The 18,754-nt window shown below is 43.2% G+C and overlaps 1 protein-coding gene across 1 annotated transcript in view; it reads left to right on the top strand.

The window, feature by feature from the left end:
* FRMPD4 (FERM and PDZ domain containing 4) overlaps window positions 1-18,754 on the top strand; it is a 206,425-nt gene that overhangs the window by 102,263 nt on the left and 85,408 nt on the right. The window contains exon 4 of the mRNA XM_068963327.1: window positions 2,012-2,114. Within this exon, the coding sequence (XP_068819428.1) occupies window positions 2,012-2,114 (103 nt within the window). The remainder of the gene's footprint in view (window positions 1-2,011; window positions 2,115-18,754) is intronic.

Here is an 18,754-nt window from a genome sequence, read left to right as displayed (position 1 = left end):
GAAGTCAAGTGATTCCAATGGTAAGATCAGATTATTCTATAGCAGACCAGCCAGCCTTCAGAGTAAAGGGCATGAGAGTCCTCTGAAGTTTTCCCCCACTTCATGTTCTGGAAGGCACTGTATATTCCTTCCTCCTATAATTCTTGCTTAAGAAAGAGTATTTCCATGTAATCAAAAAACATAGGTCAAATGTAAGACTAAGTCTTGTTCATCTGCATATGGTTTTCTCATCAGATTAGTTAACATCCATTCTGCAAACAGTTACTTTGGAGATTTTTCTGTATTTGAACAGCATTTGACTTCTAACCATTTCTTTGAATTTGAGTGATTTGCTCATATGTAATCCAGTCATCATCAAAAGCCTCAAGTGACTTTCGGAATTCCTTCTGTGTGCAAACACTGAATCTCAGTTCCCACGGAAATGAGTATTTCTATCACTGATACAGGGCCACATAAAGGTTCTCCCCTCTCTCTCACTCCACAGAAAGGAGACAAATGTCTCCTCCAGATTGAGAGACATGTATGCCAAATATCGGGTGGGTAGACAACAGCTGAATTACTTTGAGTTTCATGTTCTGAGTGTTTTGTCCATTTCAATCACTACATGAATTGACAACATTTGAAAAATAACCTTTCAGTTGCACCTATTATCCAGATAGACCTCTGGAAAAAAATTAAAATTCCAGTACCTTATAGCACCAGATCAGTATTTAGGGGCTAATTCCATTAGACATGTGAAGGCAATTCATATTATCAAAGTATTTGCTTTCAGGTTTTATTTAGTACAAATGTGTGCTTCATGCAGCTATGTCTTTAAGTTTATGTGTCAAGAGACCTGTCAGTGACCAGTTTTTGAGTTAGAGGAGGAAGTTCAAAAGAGATGCTGGTCACCTTGAACATGGAAGCATTCACAGACCTAAGCTGAGACCCAGTCCAACCCTTCCAGGCAATTCTTTTCCCTCGTGTAAACCTCAGTCATGTCATTATATGGAAGGGATTATAGCATTCAGTGAGGTTACTAGTTAAAGCACTTAGCCTGTTGCCTAGTACACAATAAATGCTCAACAAATATTTATTCTCTACTTGCTCCTTGGAAAAACAATTGAAAGAGGCTGTGATGGATGACAAATCCTCTGCAATCACATGTGAGCCCCACCACAAACATCCTGACACAGTCCAAACCATAGAAACAACCCAATGCCCTCATCTCCCAGCCTTTCATGGTGGACCATGGCTTCTTACCAAAGCCAGCTTCCTTCCTCCCACTTGTCAGGCAATATGTATTAAATGCTCATAATAGAATTCCCCCTAGTTGCTGAGAGCAAAGCCCTGCTTCCTTGAACCCTCTTCCCCAAAACCCATAACACAAAGTTGAATCCCGTAGGTCCTTCCTGGCACCCTCATGTTCAGCTGTCTTCCAGGCCCCCACAGTGTGCCGTCTCCCTGTTGTACAGAGGAAGCAAATGTAGCTGTGTTCAAATCCAGGTGTGCTCAGGTGGTCGAAACTTCAGCTGCCAGGTGAAATACCTTCTTCTAAGGGCCCTGACACTCAGAGTGTGGGCAGCTGGCTAGCAGCCTCAGCAGCCGCCAGGACCTTGTAGGACAGGCGACCTGTCCCCCTGCTGTCTTCCTCACCTACACAGTCAGTCTGCAGGTCAACACATTCCCATGTGATTCATATGCCTGTTAAAGTGTGGGAAGCATTACCAGTCTCCACCTTGCCTGGCAAGTTTAAGAGCCATGTTGATTCCTGAATCCCACCTCCAGAGCTTCTGATTTCATCAGCCCGGGTGCACCCTGGGCCTCGGGCGCTTCCCCAAAGCTCCCACCTGCCTCCCCAGTTCTGTCTAATGTTGGCAAGGATATTGAAGAGAACACCCATGTGTGGGTGGGGTTTGTTTTTTCTGATAACATCCATTGCTCACAAGAAGTCATGACTAGGAGCAGAGGCTACACATGGACGGATGACCACTGGGCTTCTTACCTGCTCTTCACTCTCCTTTGTCTCCAGGTGGCCCGTCTGAAGGCAAGCTGATCCCGGGAGATCAGATTGTAATGATCAATGATGAGGCAGTCAGCGCCGCACCAAGGGAGCGAGTCATCGACTTAGTCAGGTAAGGGACTCGCTCACCCGGGCTCCTTCAGGAGGCTGTGCAATTGAGACCTCACTCTGCAGAGGGAGGGCTTCCCGTGGGCCATTTCAGAGCAGAAACACAAGCTGACCCAGTCACCTTGAAAGTGCTGTTGACACTGAGCACTAACATAAATCACCAGGCTCTGTAAACAGACACCTACTTGTCTGTTCTGTTAACATTTGGGTTGCAGACGCTGAATGAAACAGTCCTATCACCACTGCTCTAACCAAGTGTTGCATTTTTGTTTCCTTTCAAAATAACTAACACATTGATATTCCATAATCAAGGAGATCAACATGACGTTGCTGAGTTCAATTTAAGTGGTGAATACTTTTCTAAACGTAATCGCATGGATACAGAAACATGCAGTTCACTAATTTTTCATACTTGACTGAGTGATTCATTACTGAATTTTCAGATCATCAACCAAGGTAACAGGATAATTAGGTCAAAAGTAGAACAGTTTTTAAAATGTGCTTGGTTTATTGCTTTAGTTTCAGCATAGATGTAAATCATGTTATGTGATATTCTTAAAGGGGTGTCAGAAAATGTTTTTTATATGATGTTAAAATATGGTCAACAGTCGTCTTTGAAGCCCACGAGAGTTCTACTTCCATGGTGAATCTAGTGCAAAGGGGTCTTGCGAAGCTTTCCAAATGAAGCTGTATCTGTCAGATGAATGGACCCCCTCATACTGCCCAGCATTGAGGGATACTGATGAGCTTGTGTGACATCTTTTATAAACCGATCTTCTGAGGCGAGATGGAAGCAGAAGGCTCTCAGGACACTTTAAATAAACTGAGATAGGAATCTTCTAACAACGCTCTCTCATAACAGAAAGGTACATTTGTACCCTGAGAAAGGCAAAAATGTATTTCTAGGGTTTTCTGGAGAAACTTTCTTTCCCAAGCTTAGTTCAGCTTCTGCTTTACCCCGAAGTGCTGTCTGGTCACACCTTCTGGGAGGAACTGGGACAGTGGTGAGAAGACAGAGAAACAGAAATAGACACTTATTTTTAGGGTAACCAACCATCCCAGTTTTAGCAGCAAAGGGCCCACATCCTGAGATGGTCCTTCTTCTGAGGTGGTTGGTCTGGTCACCCTACTTAAGTGCTGGCCTCAGAGTGGAGCCTTCCCAACTGGCTGGCAAAGTGCCTGGGCTCGTGGGGTGTCCAGATCCCCTTGAGTCCCTCCTGGGGAGCCAGCACTGAGGTGCATGTCGGTCACCCTAGGGCAGGTGCCATTCTTCCTGGGGACCAGGAACACGGGAGTCAGGAGTGCTGCCGCCATGTAGAGCCCTTGGGGGGAGCTGGAATGTGACCGTTTAGAAACCAGTCTCTCTTGAGATACATGTGGGTGTCGGGGGGACACACCTCGGCCAGCAGGCTCTGAGCCTTCTGTGGGCTCACGTCCTGGAGTGGTGGGGCTGATGACAGGTTGCACGGCCCTCATGTTGTCCCCTAAACACACGCTCCTGTGATCAGTCCTATTGATTTCTGTGCTCAGAGGATGACAGAAGAAATAAAATATCTCTGTTTGTGTTTGCTGTGACTAAATCGCCTGCTGCAAGACAGAGATGGAGAAAAAGTCATCTAAGCGTGTGATCATGTTCTAGCCATCCTTTCAGGGCATTTAGAAAGATTTTTTCTTTTTTTTCAGAAAAAGATTTTTCCCTTCTGGTTTAAAACATCGTGAAAGAAAATGGCATCTCTGTAAACAAAAATCTGTATCGCACTTTTTATATAATGGAGCTCAGTGAAGAGTTGTTGAATAGATGAACCAATTAAAAGAGCGGAGAGCAGACGACAGCTTGCGATCCAAATCCAACCGCCACCTGTTTTGGACAGCCCAGGAGCTAAGAATGGTTTTTACCATTTTAAAAGAGTTGGGCAAAAAATAAAAGAATATTTTGTGCCACAGAAAAATAATTTGAAATTCAAATTTCTGAGCCCATAAATAACATTTTCTTGGAAACCAGCCACACCCGTTCATTTAGATAGATCAGGATCTAAGAAGGTCTGCTCCCGGTACCTGCAGAGTGACCTGGGGCCCACAGGGAAGGAGATATTGACTATCTGATCTTGTCAGAAAAGGTTTGACCCCTGCTTTAGGAAACTTTAAGGTAACCAATCACCTTTTCTTTGGTTAAGTCAAATTTAGATTGAAATCCAAATGATATATGTATTGGATTTTACTCAGGATGGGGTTATGATTACCGCAAGATTCCCACATTCTTGATGATGGGGTGTGGTGTTTGAAATGGGTTGACTTGGAAAGCACTCATGCTTTTTAAGCAGGTACATAAAACTCTCTTGCCATTATCTCAGCCCAGCCCCCTTCCACATCCCTAAGGTGGCCGAGGGTGAGCTGAGGTCACAGTTCAAGCCCTTTCGGGGTGAACTGTGGCTTCTCCTCTGATTAGCATTGGCTGTCACCCCCATTGTGTTCCTGAAGTGCCCATGCTGGCTCTTCCATGAGACTCACCTGTGGGTTCCTTGGGGGCACAAGAGGGGGGCAGCATCTTGGCATTAGCTTTCCTGCAAGACCTCTTGGGTACAGTACCAGGCAGACTGGCTATATTTCAAGATGTCCACTTGAATTCATCCCTGACAGAGGGATGTGAACTCTCACAGCCTCATGGCCCTTCTCACAGCTCCTTGGTTCTCCCCCACTCTTTCTAGAAGAAGGAAAGAAGCGGCATCGCCTCAGACTATATTCTAAAGTCAATTGCCTCCTTTAGAAAGTTCTGGCGAATCCCGTTTGTTTGCAATTGACTTTAGAATGCAGTCTGAGCATCCTTTGGCTGCTGTCTCAGTGATGGATGACAGGGACACAGTTTGATTCAGCAGTGATGCTTGATGTTGTTGAATCAGGTGACCTGGTTCCCTAGTTCCGTGAGAAAAGCAACCTTGTCCGTGTTGTCCTCTGCTGTGTCCCCACAGCAAGGTCCAATGCCAGGCCTGCAGGAGGTGCCCACTAACGATGTGTTGAAAGGGAGTGGGCTCTGAACAGCACTCTTTGCAAACGATGATTTAGATGGTTTTCTTCAAGCCCTCCTACAGCTATTCTGTGAGTTTCAATGGGAGATAAATGAATCCATCCCTCAGGAAAACATGCATTTTTTTTCACCAATTTATCATACGTTTTTACAGCACCTACTTTAGATGCAGGCCACTGAGCTAGGCACCCGATCTACAGGGACAGGTGAGCCAAAGCCAAGCTTTCAGGGAGCTTACATCACATCTATTTATTTGGAACCTCTCAAGACAGACAAGCCCCCACATTAGCCACATGTGGGAATTGTCAGATTTGAAAGGGTTTTGTTAGTGATAAAAACACATAGGCCCGGGGCTTCCCTGGTGGCTCAGTGGTAAAGAATCCACCTGCCAATGCTGGAGACATGGGTTGGATTCCTGGTCTGGGAAGATTCCGCATGCCACGGAGCAACGAGGCCAGTGCACCACAGCTACTGAGCCCAGGTGCCGCAACTACTGAAGTCCTCAGTAGGTGAATGTGCTCTGCATCAGGAGAAGCCACTGCAATGAGAAGCCCAAGCACACCGAAACTAGACAAAAGCCTGCACAGCAACAAAGACCCAGCACAGCCAAAAATAAATAAAATACATTTAAAAAATTAAAACAAACACACACATAGGCCTGGATGTACTGAGAGGGTGAACACATCATCCTAAAACTTACTCCCTTTTAATCTCAGGGCAGTAAATGTACCTTTATAAAAGAAACAGGGTACTTTATTTTAATCAAACAAATCTGAGTACAGTGACAGTGCAATTCACAGAGGTGAGATGCAGCTAAGTTGTGTAGTTATTGTAGCAGATACCTTCAAACTCATTAAACCAGAATTTTCAAATAGTGCATTTCTCACTAATGAAAAAGTTCATCCATTAGAAAATTTTCATGTGTCTTTCCAGCAGTTTAGTCTTCTATCTGCCATATGTATACTCCACTGAAAATCCAGCTCTTATAAAAGAATCTCTTTTTTATTGGGCTTCTCAGCCGATACGTGTTTTAATGTCTGTGTCTTACACAAGATGAATTCCCTTTCTGTTTGATAAAATATCTCATTTTCTTACCCATTGAGGAAATTTGGGAAAACCCTCATCTTTTTAATAACACTGTAAAATTCTCTCTTTAAAAATTGGCATTCACTTACTTGCCTACATGGTTTGGTCTCATTTTGGTCTTTTTTTTTTCCCATTGCCACTTTTGCTCATGGATCATTTTTTTGTTTCTAGATATATTTGTGTTTCTTTGTGGATTATTTTTCTTATCATTTGGCTGCTCTATTGTAGAATTTTTTTTCTTGAGAAAATGAAAGAGTTTCTGGGAGACCAATTTACTGCTATAGTAACCACATTTGGGTTTTTTCATGTATCCTCAAAAAGAACTATAATTGCAGCAACTGAAATTAGATGAATTCCGTTCATTTCAGTTTTCTAAATTGTTAACTTTAACTCATACTTTCTAGTGGTGGTAGACGGAAATCTTTGAAGAATTCATGCCCTTTGCAAGTTATCATGCCTTTCCTCTTTAGAAGCATCCAAGGGTAATTTCCCTTGGCTTTTCACAATTAGACAAATTAACTTAAAACGGTCCCCAAATTTTTATTTTTAAAAAACTGTGGCATATAATTGCTCATAAACATTAGGAATCATGCTCCATTCCCCCAAGGCTAGCCAATCCAATTAGATTCATTTTTTATATTTCTTTAATTAATTTATAGGGCTTACAATTATTGAGCATTAAGGGGATAGCAAATGTCATGTAGAATGCTGGTAGTGTATAAATACAGAACTTCTGCCCTCACGGAGGAGACTGCTAAGTAATTGCACTCTATTCAGTGGGAGGATCGTGTTGGGTGTTGGGTGGGAATGTTCCATGGGGGTGAACAAGAATTCGCAGGAATGTAGTGACGGTGGTGGAGGGTGGCTGTTGGTCCTGCCTGGATGGGCAGGTTTATACACAGAGAGGGAGTTGTAAAATGGATCTTCCGCTTGTCTCTGGGAACTCCAGACCCTCCTGAGAGACACTCACTTTTCAACTGGCAGACATGGAAATATCCATCGCCTAGATAAATGTCCTGAATCACAATCTCAACGTTTGCTTCTGCCCTCCCTTATCAGTGCTTCCCTGGTAGCTCAGCTGGTAAAGAATCCACCTGCAGTGCAAGAGACCCCAGTTCGATTCCTGGGTTGGGAAGATCTGCTGGAGAAGGGATAGGCTACCCACTCCAGCATTATTGGGCTTCCTGGTGGCTCAGCTGGTAAAGAATCACTGAGTCAGAAAGATCCCCTGGAGAAGGGCATGGCAACCCCCACCAGTATTCTTGCCTAGAGAATCCCATGGACAGAGGAGCCTGATGGGCTACAAGTCCGTGGTGTCGCAAAGAGTCAGACACAACTGAAGCCACTTAGCATGCACAGGATGCACAGATGGGGAAACTGAGATACAGGAAAGTTAACAAATATGCCCAAGATCCCACAGCTAGTAAGCAGTGGAGGGAAACCAAGTCCGGCTTCTAAGTGAATGCTCTTAACTCGCTCCTCCTGTGTAGCCTTCACAATAGCCAAGCAGGCACATAGTATTTATTCTACCCTCAGTGGAAACTGAGGCTTAGAGAGGTTGAAGCACTTGCTTAACCTGGACAATTGCTCAGGGCCAGGAAGGGGACATGCAGTGGGAGTAGTAGAAAGCTAGTACAAATGACTGGGCCCTGGTAGTTCAAAGGGACCAAGCCAGCTATCTAGTGCATTAGGTTCTTAGTGGACCCAGCAAACAACAGAGCTGGAAAGGGGCCCATCGACACCTCCACTCCAATTTTAGGTTGGACAAAATAGCCTGTCTCCTATCACCAGTTGGCCCAATGCTTGTCTTGATTTTTGTAGGAAGAGCTCAGGAGTACCTGCTCGCTGTGATCAGTGGGAGCCTGGTAAGCTTAATGAGAGTGAAATGAAGCATTTAGAAGGGACCCATCTAACAATGATATCTGTCTTTTTGTCAGTCCCTCCTCATCAGATCATGTTCCCAGAGCATTGTGTCTGTAGAAGAATATATTCAGAAGGTCACCTTCCTAATTTCAGCTGGGCTTAGATGCCTCTTGGTGCTGCGTAGTAAAATAACAAAGCGATGAACATCTACTGAGCATCTCGCACATAAAATATGCATGATGGTGTATGACATAATAAAGCCTCCCTGTAGTAAAACCAGCAAGCGCTTTCAGTGAAAGCACAAAGGAACAGCCCCTCGGTGTGCTGAGGTTACAGATGGTGGTCTCACCTAATCCACACTTGCAGTGTACACATTTTCTGACAATTGTAAATTACAGTGCCTGGGGAGAAAGAAGTTTGGGATTCTAGAAAATGGAAAGTGTGGGGAAACATTCTAATATGGATAAAGTAGAAAAGGAGATTTGAGTCCATAGTTTATAAAGGTTATAATAGCAACTCATGTATGGAAAATCAACGTTGGAAATGGAAGAAACAGAGAAAAATGTAAGCTCGGGCATGTTTTCAGTGATCTCCTATGTTTGAGACTACTGAATGTCTTACCTTGTAAGAACAAGTACTTTACTTGAATTAAGAACAGAAATGGAAAAAGATAATTATTGGCTTTATGCCATGTTCTATTAATCCTTTAGAACTAACAATTTATAAATTCTTCCATGCCCTTTGTACAAGTAGCTGAAAAGAAAAAAAAAAATTATCTTGGTGAGCCTGTGGTCAGAACATGCTCAGGATCAAGCTATAAACCTAATTCCCTAGATATTTTAGTAGAGGGTCTCAGGTGTTCAAGGCCAGATTCTGTTTTTACAAGCAACACAGTGGAGGTTGTGGTTGGCAGGAATCTCAGGCCATTCCCTCAGATGTGCATTGTTATTTATCTGTTACGTGTAATAATCTAAATTTTATTCCAAATCCTTATCCTAGGGCATGGTCAATTCATCTCATTTGCTGTGGTGCAGAATCTACATTTGCAGGGCTTGGTGCAGTGGGAGAAGGCGTTGGAAAGATGAAGTGTGTGTCCTGTTTTTGGCTTCATCATCGATCTCACTAGAATTCACTGAGACATCTTTGTGCCCATCTGGTCCACTTTTGATCCCTCACATAGGCAGGGAGCTACTTGTTATCCCTTGTTCACCACCTTCAACCCTTCCAAAGCCATGTCTCTGTCATCTTGGGTACACTTGCTCCTCCTGAGCCATAATGGGACACTGAATAATTCCAAAGCGAATTCCTTCTGTGATCTTGTCACCTTCCAGGTTCTTGCTAGGAAAGAAGACATAGGTCACTGTACTCTTTAATTTCACAAGGCTATGTGGTGGTTCCCAAGTGATTCTTCCCAGAGAATCAGCTTCTCAAACGACGGGAAGCACACCCGTCCTTTCCCAGGCACCCACAAGTTGGTGCTCTTCTGCTTTCCCCAAGACACTCCCCATCTCTCCCAGCCTCTCGCTAGTCCCCATTCTGGAGAGGAAGGAGCTTCACTCTCATTTATAGAATATCCTTCCTAGCCCTTGTGAGTGTGAAGTCGCTCAGTCGTGTCCGAGTCTTTGCGACCCCATGGACTGTAGCCTACCAGGCTTATCTGTCCATGGGATTTTCCAGGCAATAGTACTGGAGTGGATTGCCATTTCCTTTTCCAGGGGATCTTCCCGACCCAGGGATAGAACCCGGGTCTCCCGCATTGTAGACAGACGCTTTACCATCTGAGCCACCAGGGAAGTCCAATCTAGGTATTTATCTAGGTATGTTGTCTTGTCCTGCAGTCATGATTGCATGTTGTCTGGCTGACCATAGAAAAAACAAAACAGCAGACCATGCAGAGTAAAGAAATGGGCTTGGAGGTGAACATCAGTGAATATTTCAAAATATTGTCCTGCTACTCACTGAAAGCTGGATTTAGAAAAGGCAGAGGAACCAGAGATCAAATTGCCAACATCCATTGGATCATCGAAAAAGCAAGAGAATCCCAGAAAAACATCTATTTCTGCTTCATTGACTATGCTAAAGCCTTTGATTGTGTGGATCACAACAAACTTTGGAAAATTCTTAACAAGATGGGAATACCACACCGCCTTACCTGCCTGCTGAGAAACCTGTATGCAGGTCAAGAAGCAACAGTTAAAACGGGACATGGAAAAATGGGCTGGTTGCAAATTGGAAAAGGAATACATCAAGGCTATATATTGTCACCCTGCTTATTTAACTCATGTGCAGAATATGTCATGTGAAATGCTAGGCTGGATAAAGCACAAGCTGGAATCAAAATTCCCAGGAGATACATCAATAACCTCCAGTATGCTGATGACACCACCCTTATGGCAGAAAGAGTAGAGGAACTGAAGAGCCTCTTGATGAAAGAGAGAGAAGAGAGTGAAAAAGCTGGCTTAAAACTTACCATTCAAAAAACAAAGATCCTGGCATCTGGCCCCATCACTTCATGGCAAATAGATGGGGAAACAATGGAAACAGTGAGAGACTTTATTTTCTTGGGCTCCAAAATCACTGCAGATGGTGAAATTAAAAGCAGCCACGAAATTAAAAGACGCTTGCTCCTTGGAAGAAAACCTATGACAAACCTAGACAGCATATTAAAAAGCAGAGACATTATTTTGCCAACAAAGATCCATCTAGTCAAAGCTATGGTTTTTCCAATAGTCATGTATGGATGTGAGTTGGACCATAAAGAATGCTGAATGCCAAAGGATTGATGCTTTTGAACTGTGGTGTTGGAGAAGACTCTTGAGAGTCCCTTAGACTGCAAGATCAAACCAGTCAATCCTGAAGGAAATCAGTCCTGAATATTCATTGGAAGGATTGATGTTGAAGCTGAAACTCCAATGCTTTGGCCACCTGATTCGAAGAACTGACCGACTGGAAAAGGCCCTGATGCTGGGCAAGATTGAAGGCAGGAAGAGAAGGAGATGACAGAGGATGAGATGGTTGGATGGCATCTCCCACTTAATGGACATGAGTTTTGGTAAGCTCTGGGAGTTGATGATGGACAGAGAAGTCTGGCGTGCTGTAGTCCAGGGGGTCACAAAGAGTCAGACATGACAGTGCAACTGAACTGAACTGAAAACTCTTAGTGGGGTAAGATCAGAAACCCAACTCCTCAGAAATTGGAGTTCCTTTTGCCTTTCTTCAGGTTACCATCAGCATCATCACTTAGAATTTTCACTTGGAAGGCTTTGCCTCAAGGTCGAAGGAGGTGATGTACAGGGGAGCACTTTGTCACTTGTCGCCTGCTGTTCTCTGTGTGTCAGATACCGTCATTGCTGCTTCTGGGGGATCAGAGCACAAACCCAGAAGTCAACTAAAACCAGAGAGGACCCTGAGTAGAAGTCTCATCTTTCAGGTTTAACATCTCTTGGGGGAGCAATTTAAAACCCCCAAATCTCAGAGTTTTCAAAGGTAGCTAGGGCTGTTGCTGCAGGTGCTAGAACCCAGAAATGATTGGCGTTGAACTTGACTTGGGGGACCACACAGGCAGGCAGTGGTGGGATGAGGTATGCAGTGTATTCTGGCTGGAACAAGAGTGTTTTGTCAAATGGGAGGATGGGGTGTGGAAAGATGCAGGGGTATTTGGCGTGATATTTTACTCTCCTGAGGTTGAGAGTAGGTTACGAATAACCTAAACCAGGGGTCAGCAAACTTTTTCTACAAAGGACTAGAGAGTAGATATTTTAGGCTTTGCAGGCCATGGTCTCTGCTACAACTCAACTCTGCCATCTAGCACATAAACAACCATAATTAATATGTAAACAAACATACATGGCTGTGTTCCAATAAAACGTTATTTACACAAACAAGAGTGCCAACCAATTTAGCCTATAGGCTTGAGAGACCTCACCCATCAAAACGTGGGGATAGAGAGCCATAGGCATTCCATCCGAGATCATGTTTCATTGCACAGCTCTGTCTTTGAATGGAAGGACATTTAACAACTGACCTCATTCACTAAATCCTGGTAGTGCTCCCTGCATCACTGGGAACATGCCCACCCCATTGAGGACCACTGGAGATGATTATTATGAAATGTTTCCAGCGTGAGCTCCCTGTGATCAATAGACAGAGTGCATCATACCTTTTCCTCAAGAGGGTGCAAATTTCAAATTCCTGCAGATGATTGGTTCCAGTGGGTGGAATGTTCCAAGATGGCACCATATCCAGGAGATGGTTGAGAAGAGAGGAAGGAGGTAATGAGGAAAGTCCTGTCCCTGTTCCCAAGCAACAGAGCAGGGAGTAGGGAGCAGGGAGGTAGCAATTATCAATATCCACCCTCTCCCTGCTGGGAACCCAGCTGGTGTGGTAGCAGAGACCCCCATGTTCATAAACAGAATGGTAAGATAGTGGATTTTAGTTATAAATAGGATCTATAAAAATGTACTGACATAAATCTGAGGCAAAAAAGGATTCTTTGAACAAGTAAGATACAGAGAGATTTTGTACTCCCCTGACACTCTTTGCTACCTTTTTTTTTTTTTTTCGTGGAAACAGAAGCTGTTGAAAGAGGCACTTGTTCGGAAATATCTTTTTAAAAAAGCGAAAGGAAAGCAGCCATCATTTATTAAGCCTTTTTCTGGGCCACATACACAAATTCTGGCACATTTCTGTGATTGGACTCATTGATAGTTAAGGGCTTCTCAGGTAGCTCAGTGTTCAAGAATCAGCCTGCCAATGCAGTATACGCAGGAGATATGGGTTCAGTCCCTGGGTTGGGAAGATCCCCTGGAGGAGAAAATGACAACCACTCCAGCATTCTTGCTGGACAATTCCTTAGACAGAGGAGCCTGGCGGGCTACAATTCATGGGGTCGCAGAGTCAGACACAACTGAACGACGGAGCACACACACACATAGTTCAGGAAACAGGATTAGTGCCAACTAAATGCAAGGCTCTGAACTCAACTGGAAAGTGCTGTGATTCGGTCATGGTCAGTTGAGCAATACTTGATGAAGCCAGGAAGTCAGCCCCGTGCTTCCTTGGTGTGCATGTTCTCTGACTCCTTGCTGCCACTCAGTGCCCAAGGGACCATTTGATATTGAGCGAGCCAGTCTGTGGTGGATGTGTGGATTCAGCCATCAGAGCATCTTTGCTGAATGTTGAGAGCTGATTGTCATCCCCAGGACCCTTGCAATGACCCAGCCAAGGGGGGGAACTCTTCCAAGACATAAGTGAGAATGTGTTACCCACCAGCCAACTAGTCAGGAGTTCAGAGTAAAGATGCATTATTTAGTAATACAAAGAAATGGCATGTTCTTACCACCAGTGTAAACACCTAGTCTTTTTTAAAATGTTGGATGATATGCAGAAGCAAGGAAAATGGGGACTTTCTTTAGTGCCATTTGTCCACTCTGAAATACTTTTCAATTCCACATCCATACATATGAGCTCATGTCTCTCAAATTGGCCTTAATTGCAACACCTTTGCTTATTAGTATTCTGTATGTTTTAAATCAGTCTTTATTAAGTGTGCCAAATTTATATATCACCATGTAGTAGACATTAAAAAGCAGTCAATAAAGCCATTTGAAAACAACTGAGAAGATAAACCATAGACATTATCTCCATGTGATATATACGGTTAGACAAAAAAAAAAAGGACCCCCAAAGTGTAGATCTTGCCATTTAGACAGAAGCAATTGTAATATGTTATGATTCCAAATAGGATTTCAAGTTTATTTCAACATCTGTGGTTTTTTGTATTCTGAGAATTTCCAGCCTAAACAACCAAGGTGAAATTTGTTACCGATTCTAGGTCAAATAATAAAAGACCTTGAAAACAAAAGATTTGTTATTTTCCCCCCATGTGAAAACTTATCATTGTTAAACATCCTTCTTTCCCTTTTAGCTTCTTGCTGCTGTTCTATTTGTATTTTTATGAACAAAATAGTCTACATCTGTGTGTCTAATAAAATGGGATTGCTTTGTGGGCTGACATTCTTGGATTTTTACAAGAAGCATGTCGGAGATGAGTTTTCATCACAGGCTCCGAGCACCCTACCCTAGGGTGTTTTCATTTATATTTAATGTTAAATCAAGGATATTAGAGGTGGAACAGGCTGTTCTTCATTGAACCCGATCAACAGCATCAGCTCACTCTGAATTCAGGAAATAACATTCGGAATGTTCTTTCTGATAGAGCACTTTGGGGTATTCGGGTAACTTAGAGCTTGGTAATTTTAAAACTGAATAGCTAAACACAATAACAAAAGAAACCTCTTTTGAGATTTATAATAAAAATTACCACGTTTGGAGAAAGCTTCCAAAAGTGCGAAGATTTAAAAAAAAAATACAGCACACATTTCTCACCCTTTAATTTCCTGTGTGTATTATGTTTCTTAAACACTATGAGGTACCAGTTTCCATTATTTGACAAAGTAATAAAATATGTGGGAGGCCCTTAAAAGTAGCCTTCCCCTGTAATTTGTTTTCTTTCCCTGTGAAGTCCCTCTCTTTGAGCTCTCAAATATACAGTATATATCTTCAAAGTAGCCTAGCTGTGATTAATAAGAGCCTTTCAGGCCAAGCTGAAATGGAATTCAATCTGGCTTAAACAAAGAAGGGAATCTGCTGGCTGGTGGAACTCAAAAGGATGTGGCACAAGGAATCCTTTGCCCTCCATCTCTTAGCTCCACCCACTTCCTGTCCTGGCTTCTTTCTCAGGAGAGCTCTATCCCAGTAGCAGTATGACTACTTACCTCAGCTCTAGACTTGCATTGTTCACTCAGTCGTGTCCAACAACACACCACCTGATGAACTGCAGCACACCAGGGCTCCCTGTCTTATACTATCTCCTGCTTAAACTCACGTCCATAGAGTCGATGATGCCATCCATCCATTTCATCCTCTGTCGCCCCATTCTCCTCTTGCCCTCAGTCTTCCCTAGCATCAGGGTCTTTTCTAATGAGTCAGCTCTTCGCATCAGGTGGCCAAAGTATTGGAGTTTCAGCTTCAGCATCAGTCCTTCCAATGAGTATCCAGGACTGATCTTTACAATGAACTGGTTAGATCTCCTTGCAGTCCAAGGGACTCTCAAGAGTCTTCTCCAACACCACAGTTCAAAAGCATCAATTCTTCAGCACTTAGTCTTCTTTACATTCCAACTCTCACGTGAATACATGACTACTGGAAAAACCATAGCTCTGACTATACGGACCTTTGTTGGCAAAGTGATGTCTCTCCTTTTACACTGTCTAGGTTTGTCATAGCTTTTCTTCCAAAGGGCGTCTTTTAATTTCATGGCTGCAGTCACCATCCACAGTGATTTTGGAGCCCAAGGAAATAAAATCTGTCACTGTTTCCACTTTTTCCCCATCTATCTGCCATGAAGTGATGTGATTGGATGCCATGATCTCCATTTTTTTAATGTTGATTTTTAAGCCAGCTTTTGCACTCTCCTCTTTCATCCTCATCAAGAGGTTCTTTAGGTCCTCTTTGCTTTCTGCCAATTGATTGGTATCATCTGTATATCTGATGATACCGGCAATCTCCTGGAAATCTTGATTCCAACTTGTAACCCATTGAGCCCAGCATTTTGCATGATGTGCTCTGCAGGGTGACAATATACAGCCTTGACATACTCCTTTCCTGATGTGCAACCAGTCTGTTGTTCCATGTCCAGTTCTAACTGTTGCTTCTTGACTTGCATACAGGTTTCTCCAGAGACAGATGAAGTGGTCTCTTTAAGAATTTTCCATAGTTTGTTGTGATCTACACAGTCAAAGGCTTTAGCTTAGTCAATGAAGCAGAAGCAGATGGTTTTCAGGAATTCTTTTGCTTTTTGTATGATCCAACAGATGTTGGCAATTTGATCTCTGGTTCCTCTGCCATTTCTAAATCCAGCTTGTGAATCTGGAAGTTCTCAGTGGATGTATTGTTGAAGCATAGCTTGAAGGACTTTGAGTATTACCTTGCCAGCATGTGAAATGAGTGCAATTGTGCAGTAGTTTGAACATTCTTTCAATTAGTTCAGTTCAGTCAGTCGCTCAGTCGTTTCCAACTCTTTGTGACCCCATGAACTGCAGCACACCAGGCTTCCCTGTCCATCACCAACTCCCAGAGCCTGCTAAAACTTATGTCCATCGAGTCGGTGATGCCATCCAACCATCTCGTCCTCTGTTGTCCTCTTGTTCTCCTGCCTTCAATGTTTCCCAGCATCAGGGTCTTTTGCCCTTCTTTGGGATTAGAATGAAAACTGACCTTTTCCAGTCCTATGGCCACTGATGAGTTTTCCAACTTTGCTGGCATATTGATTGCTGCTGCTGCTGCTAAGTTGCTTCAGTATTACAGCACTTGTTATATCATCTTTTAGAATTAACATCATCTTTTTGAATTTTAAATAGCTCAGCTAGACTTGCATTCCACTATCCTAAAGAGCCAAGTGGATGAAAGACCATCACTGCCTACTAAATCCACCCGTGCTTCCCAGACAGGACTTTCATTGGCCAGGTATGTTGGCACACCACTCCTAAATAAGTCACTATCACCCAGGGTGTGGACTATGCTCTGGCTGGGTGGTAGGGGGAGGGGGGCCAGTTTCAGGTCATGTGATGCAAATGGGATCAGCCCCACCTGGATTATCAGTATCTAAGAGCCAAAGAACGCTCAAACTACCACACGATTGCACTCATCTCACACGCTAGTGAAGGAATGCTCAACATTCTCCAGGCCAGGCTTCAGCAATATGTGAACTGTGAACTGCCAGATGTTCAAGCTGGTTTTAGAAAAGGCAGAGGAACTAGAGATCAAATTGCCAACATCCGCTGGATCATGGAAAAAGCAAGAGAGTTCCAGAAAAACATCTATTTCTGCTTTATTGACTATGCCAAAGCCTTTGACTGTGTGGATCACAAGAAACCGTGGAAAATTCTGAAAGAGATGGGAATACCAGACCACCTGACCTGCCTCTTGAGAAACCTGTATACAGGTCAGGAAGCAACAGTTAGAACTGGACATGGAACAACAGACTGGTTCCAGATAGGAAAAGGAGTACATCAAGGCTGTATATTGCCATCCTGCTTATTTAACTTATATGCAGAGTACATCATGAGAAACGCTGGGCTGGAGGAAGTGCAAGCTGGAATCAAGATTGCCGGGAGAAATATCAATAACCTCAGATATGCAGATGACACCACCCTTATGGCAGAAAGGGAAGAAGAACTAAAGAGCCTCTTGATGAAGGTGAAAGAGGAGAGTGAAAAAGTTGAGCTTTAAGGTCAACATTCAGAAAACTAAGATCATGGCATCCGGTCCCATCACTTCAAGGCAAATAGATGGGGAAACAGTGGAAACAGTGGCTGACTTTATTTTTCTGGTCTCCAAAATCACTGTGGATGGTGATTGCAGCCATGAAATTAAAACACGCTTGCCCCTTGGAAGGAAAGTTATGACCAACCTAGACAGAATATTAAAAAGCAGAGACATTGCTTTGCCAAAAGGTCCGTCTAGTCAAGGCTATGATTTTTCCAGTGGTCATGTATGGATGTGAGAGTTGGACTGTGAAGAAGGCTGAGCACCAAAGAATTGATGCTTTTGAACTATGGTGTTGGATAAGACTCTTAAGAGTCCCTTGGACTGCAAGGAGATCCAACCAGTTCATCCTAAAGGACATCAGTCCTGGGTGTTCATTGGAAGGACTGATGTTGAAGCTGAAACTCCAATACTTTGGCCACCTGATGCCAAAGATAGCTGACTCATTTGAAAAGACCCTGATGCTGGGAAAGATTGAGGGCTGGAGGAGAAGGGGATGACAGAGGATGAGCTGGTTGGACGGCATCACCAACACAATGAACATGGGTTTGGGTGGACTCTGGGAGTTGGTAATGGACAGGGAGGCCTGGCGTGCTGGGGTTCATGGGGTCGCAAAGAGTCGGACACGACTGAGTGACTGAACTGAACCAAACTGAAGAGTGGGGAGGTTGGTTCTGCAAAGGAAAAACTGCCACTACAAGTAGTCAGTCATGGCTGCAGGTTGTTTTGGACACATTTATTACTTTATTATTATTTTATGAAAAAGTTTGAACAAAATCCTAAGTGTAGAGAATAGCATCGTCAATCAGTGTTCCCATCACCCAGGCTCAGTTGCCATCAGCCCAGGGCCAATCATCCATACCCAAGACACTTCCCTACCATTTGATGACATTGAAGCAAACCCCAGGCACTGCATCATTTCATCTGTAGTAATTCAATATGTATCTCTAAGGAATAGCATTCTTTATAAAAAATAAAATTCACAATAGCATTATCATACCTTACAAATTAACAGTATTTTCTGAATCAGATATTCAGTCCTCAAATATCTTCCTTCGTTTCATAAAGTAATTTCTTATTGCAGTATATATGTGTGTGTGTGTGGTTTTTTTTACTCAACTATTTATTTCTGTAGTTTTACTTTTATTTTTTAACACCAAAAACACTTTGTGTTACGGTATAGCTGATTAAGAATGTTGTGATAGTTTCAGGTAAACAGTGAAGGGACTCAGCCATACATATACATGTATCCATTCTCCCCCACACCTTTATTACAGTATATTTGAATCAAGATCCATATAAAGTCGATATACTATGATTTGCTGGTATGTCTTTTAAGACTCTTT

Source organism: Capricornis sumatraensis, chromosome X (assembly GCF_032405125.1).
Source record: "Capricornis sumatraensis isolate serow.1 chromosome X, serow.2, whole genome shotgun sequence".
In the NCBI taxonomy this organism is placed as follows: Eukaryota; Metazoa; Chordata; class Mammalia; order Artiodactyla; family Bovidae; genus Capricornis; species Capricornis sumatraensis.
This window is presented reverse-complemented; position numbering and strand designations above follow the sequence as displayed.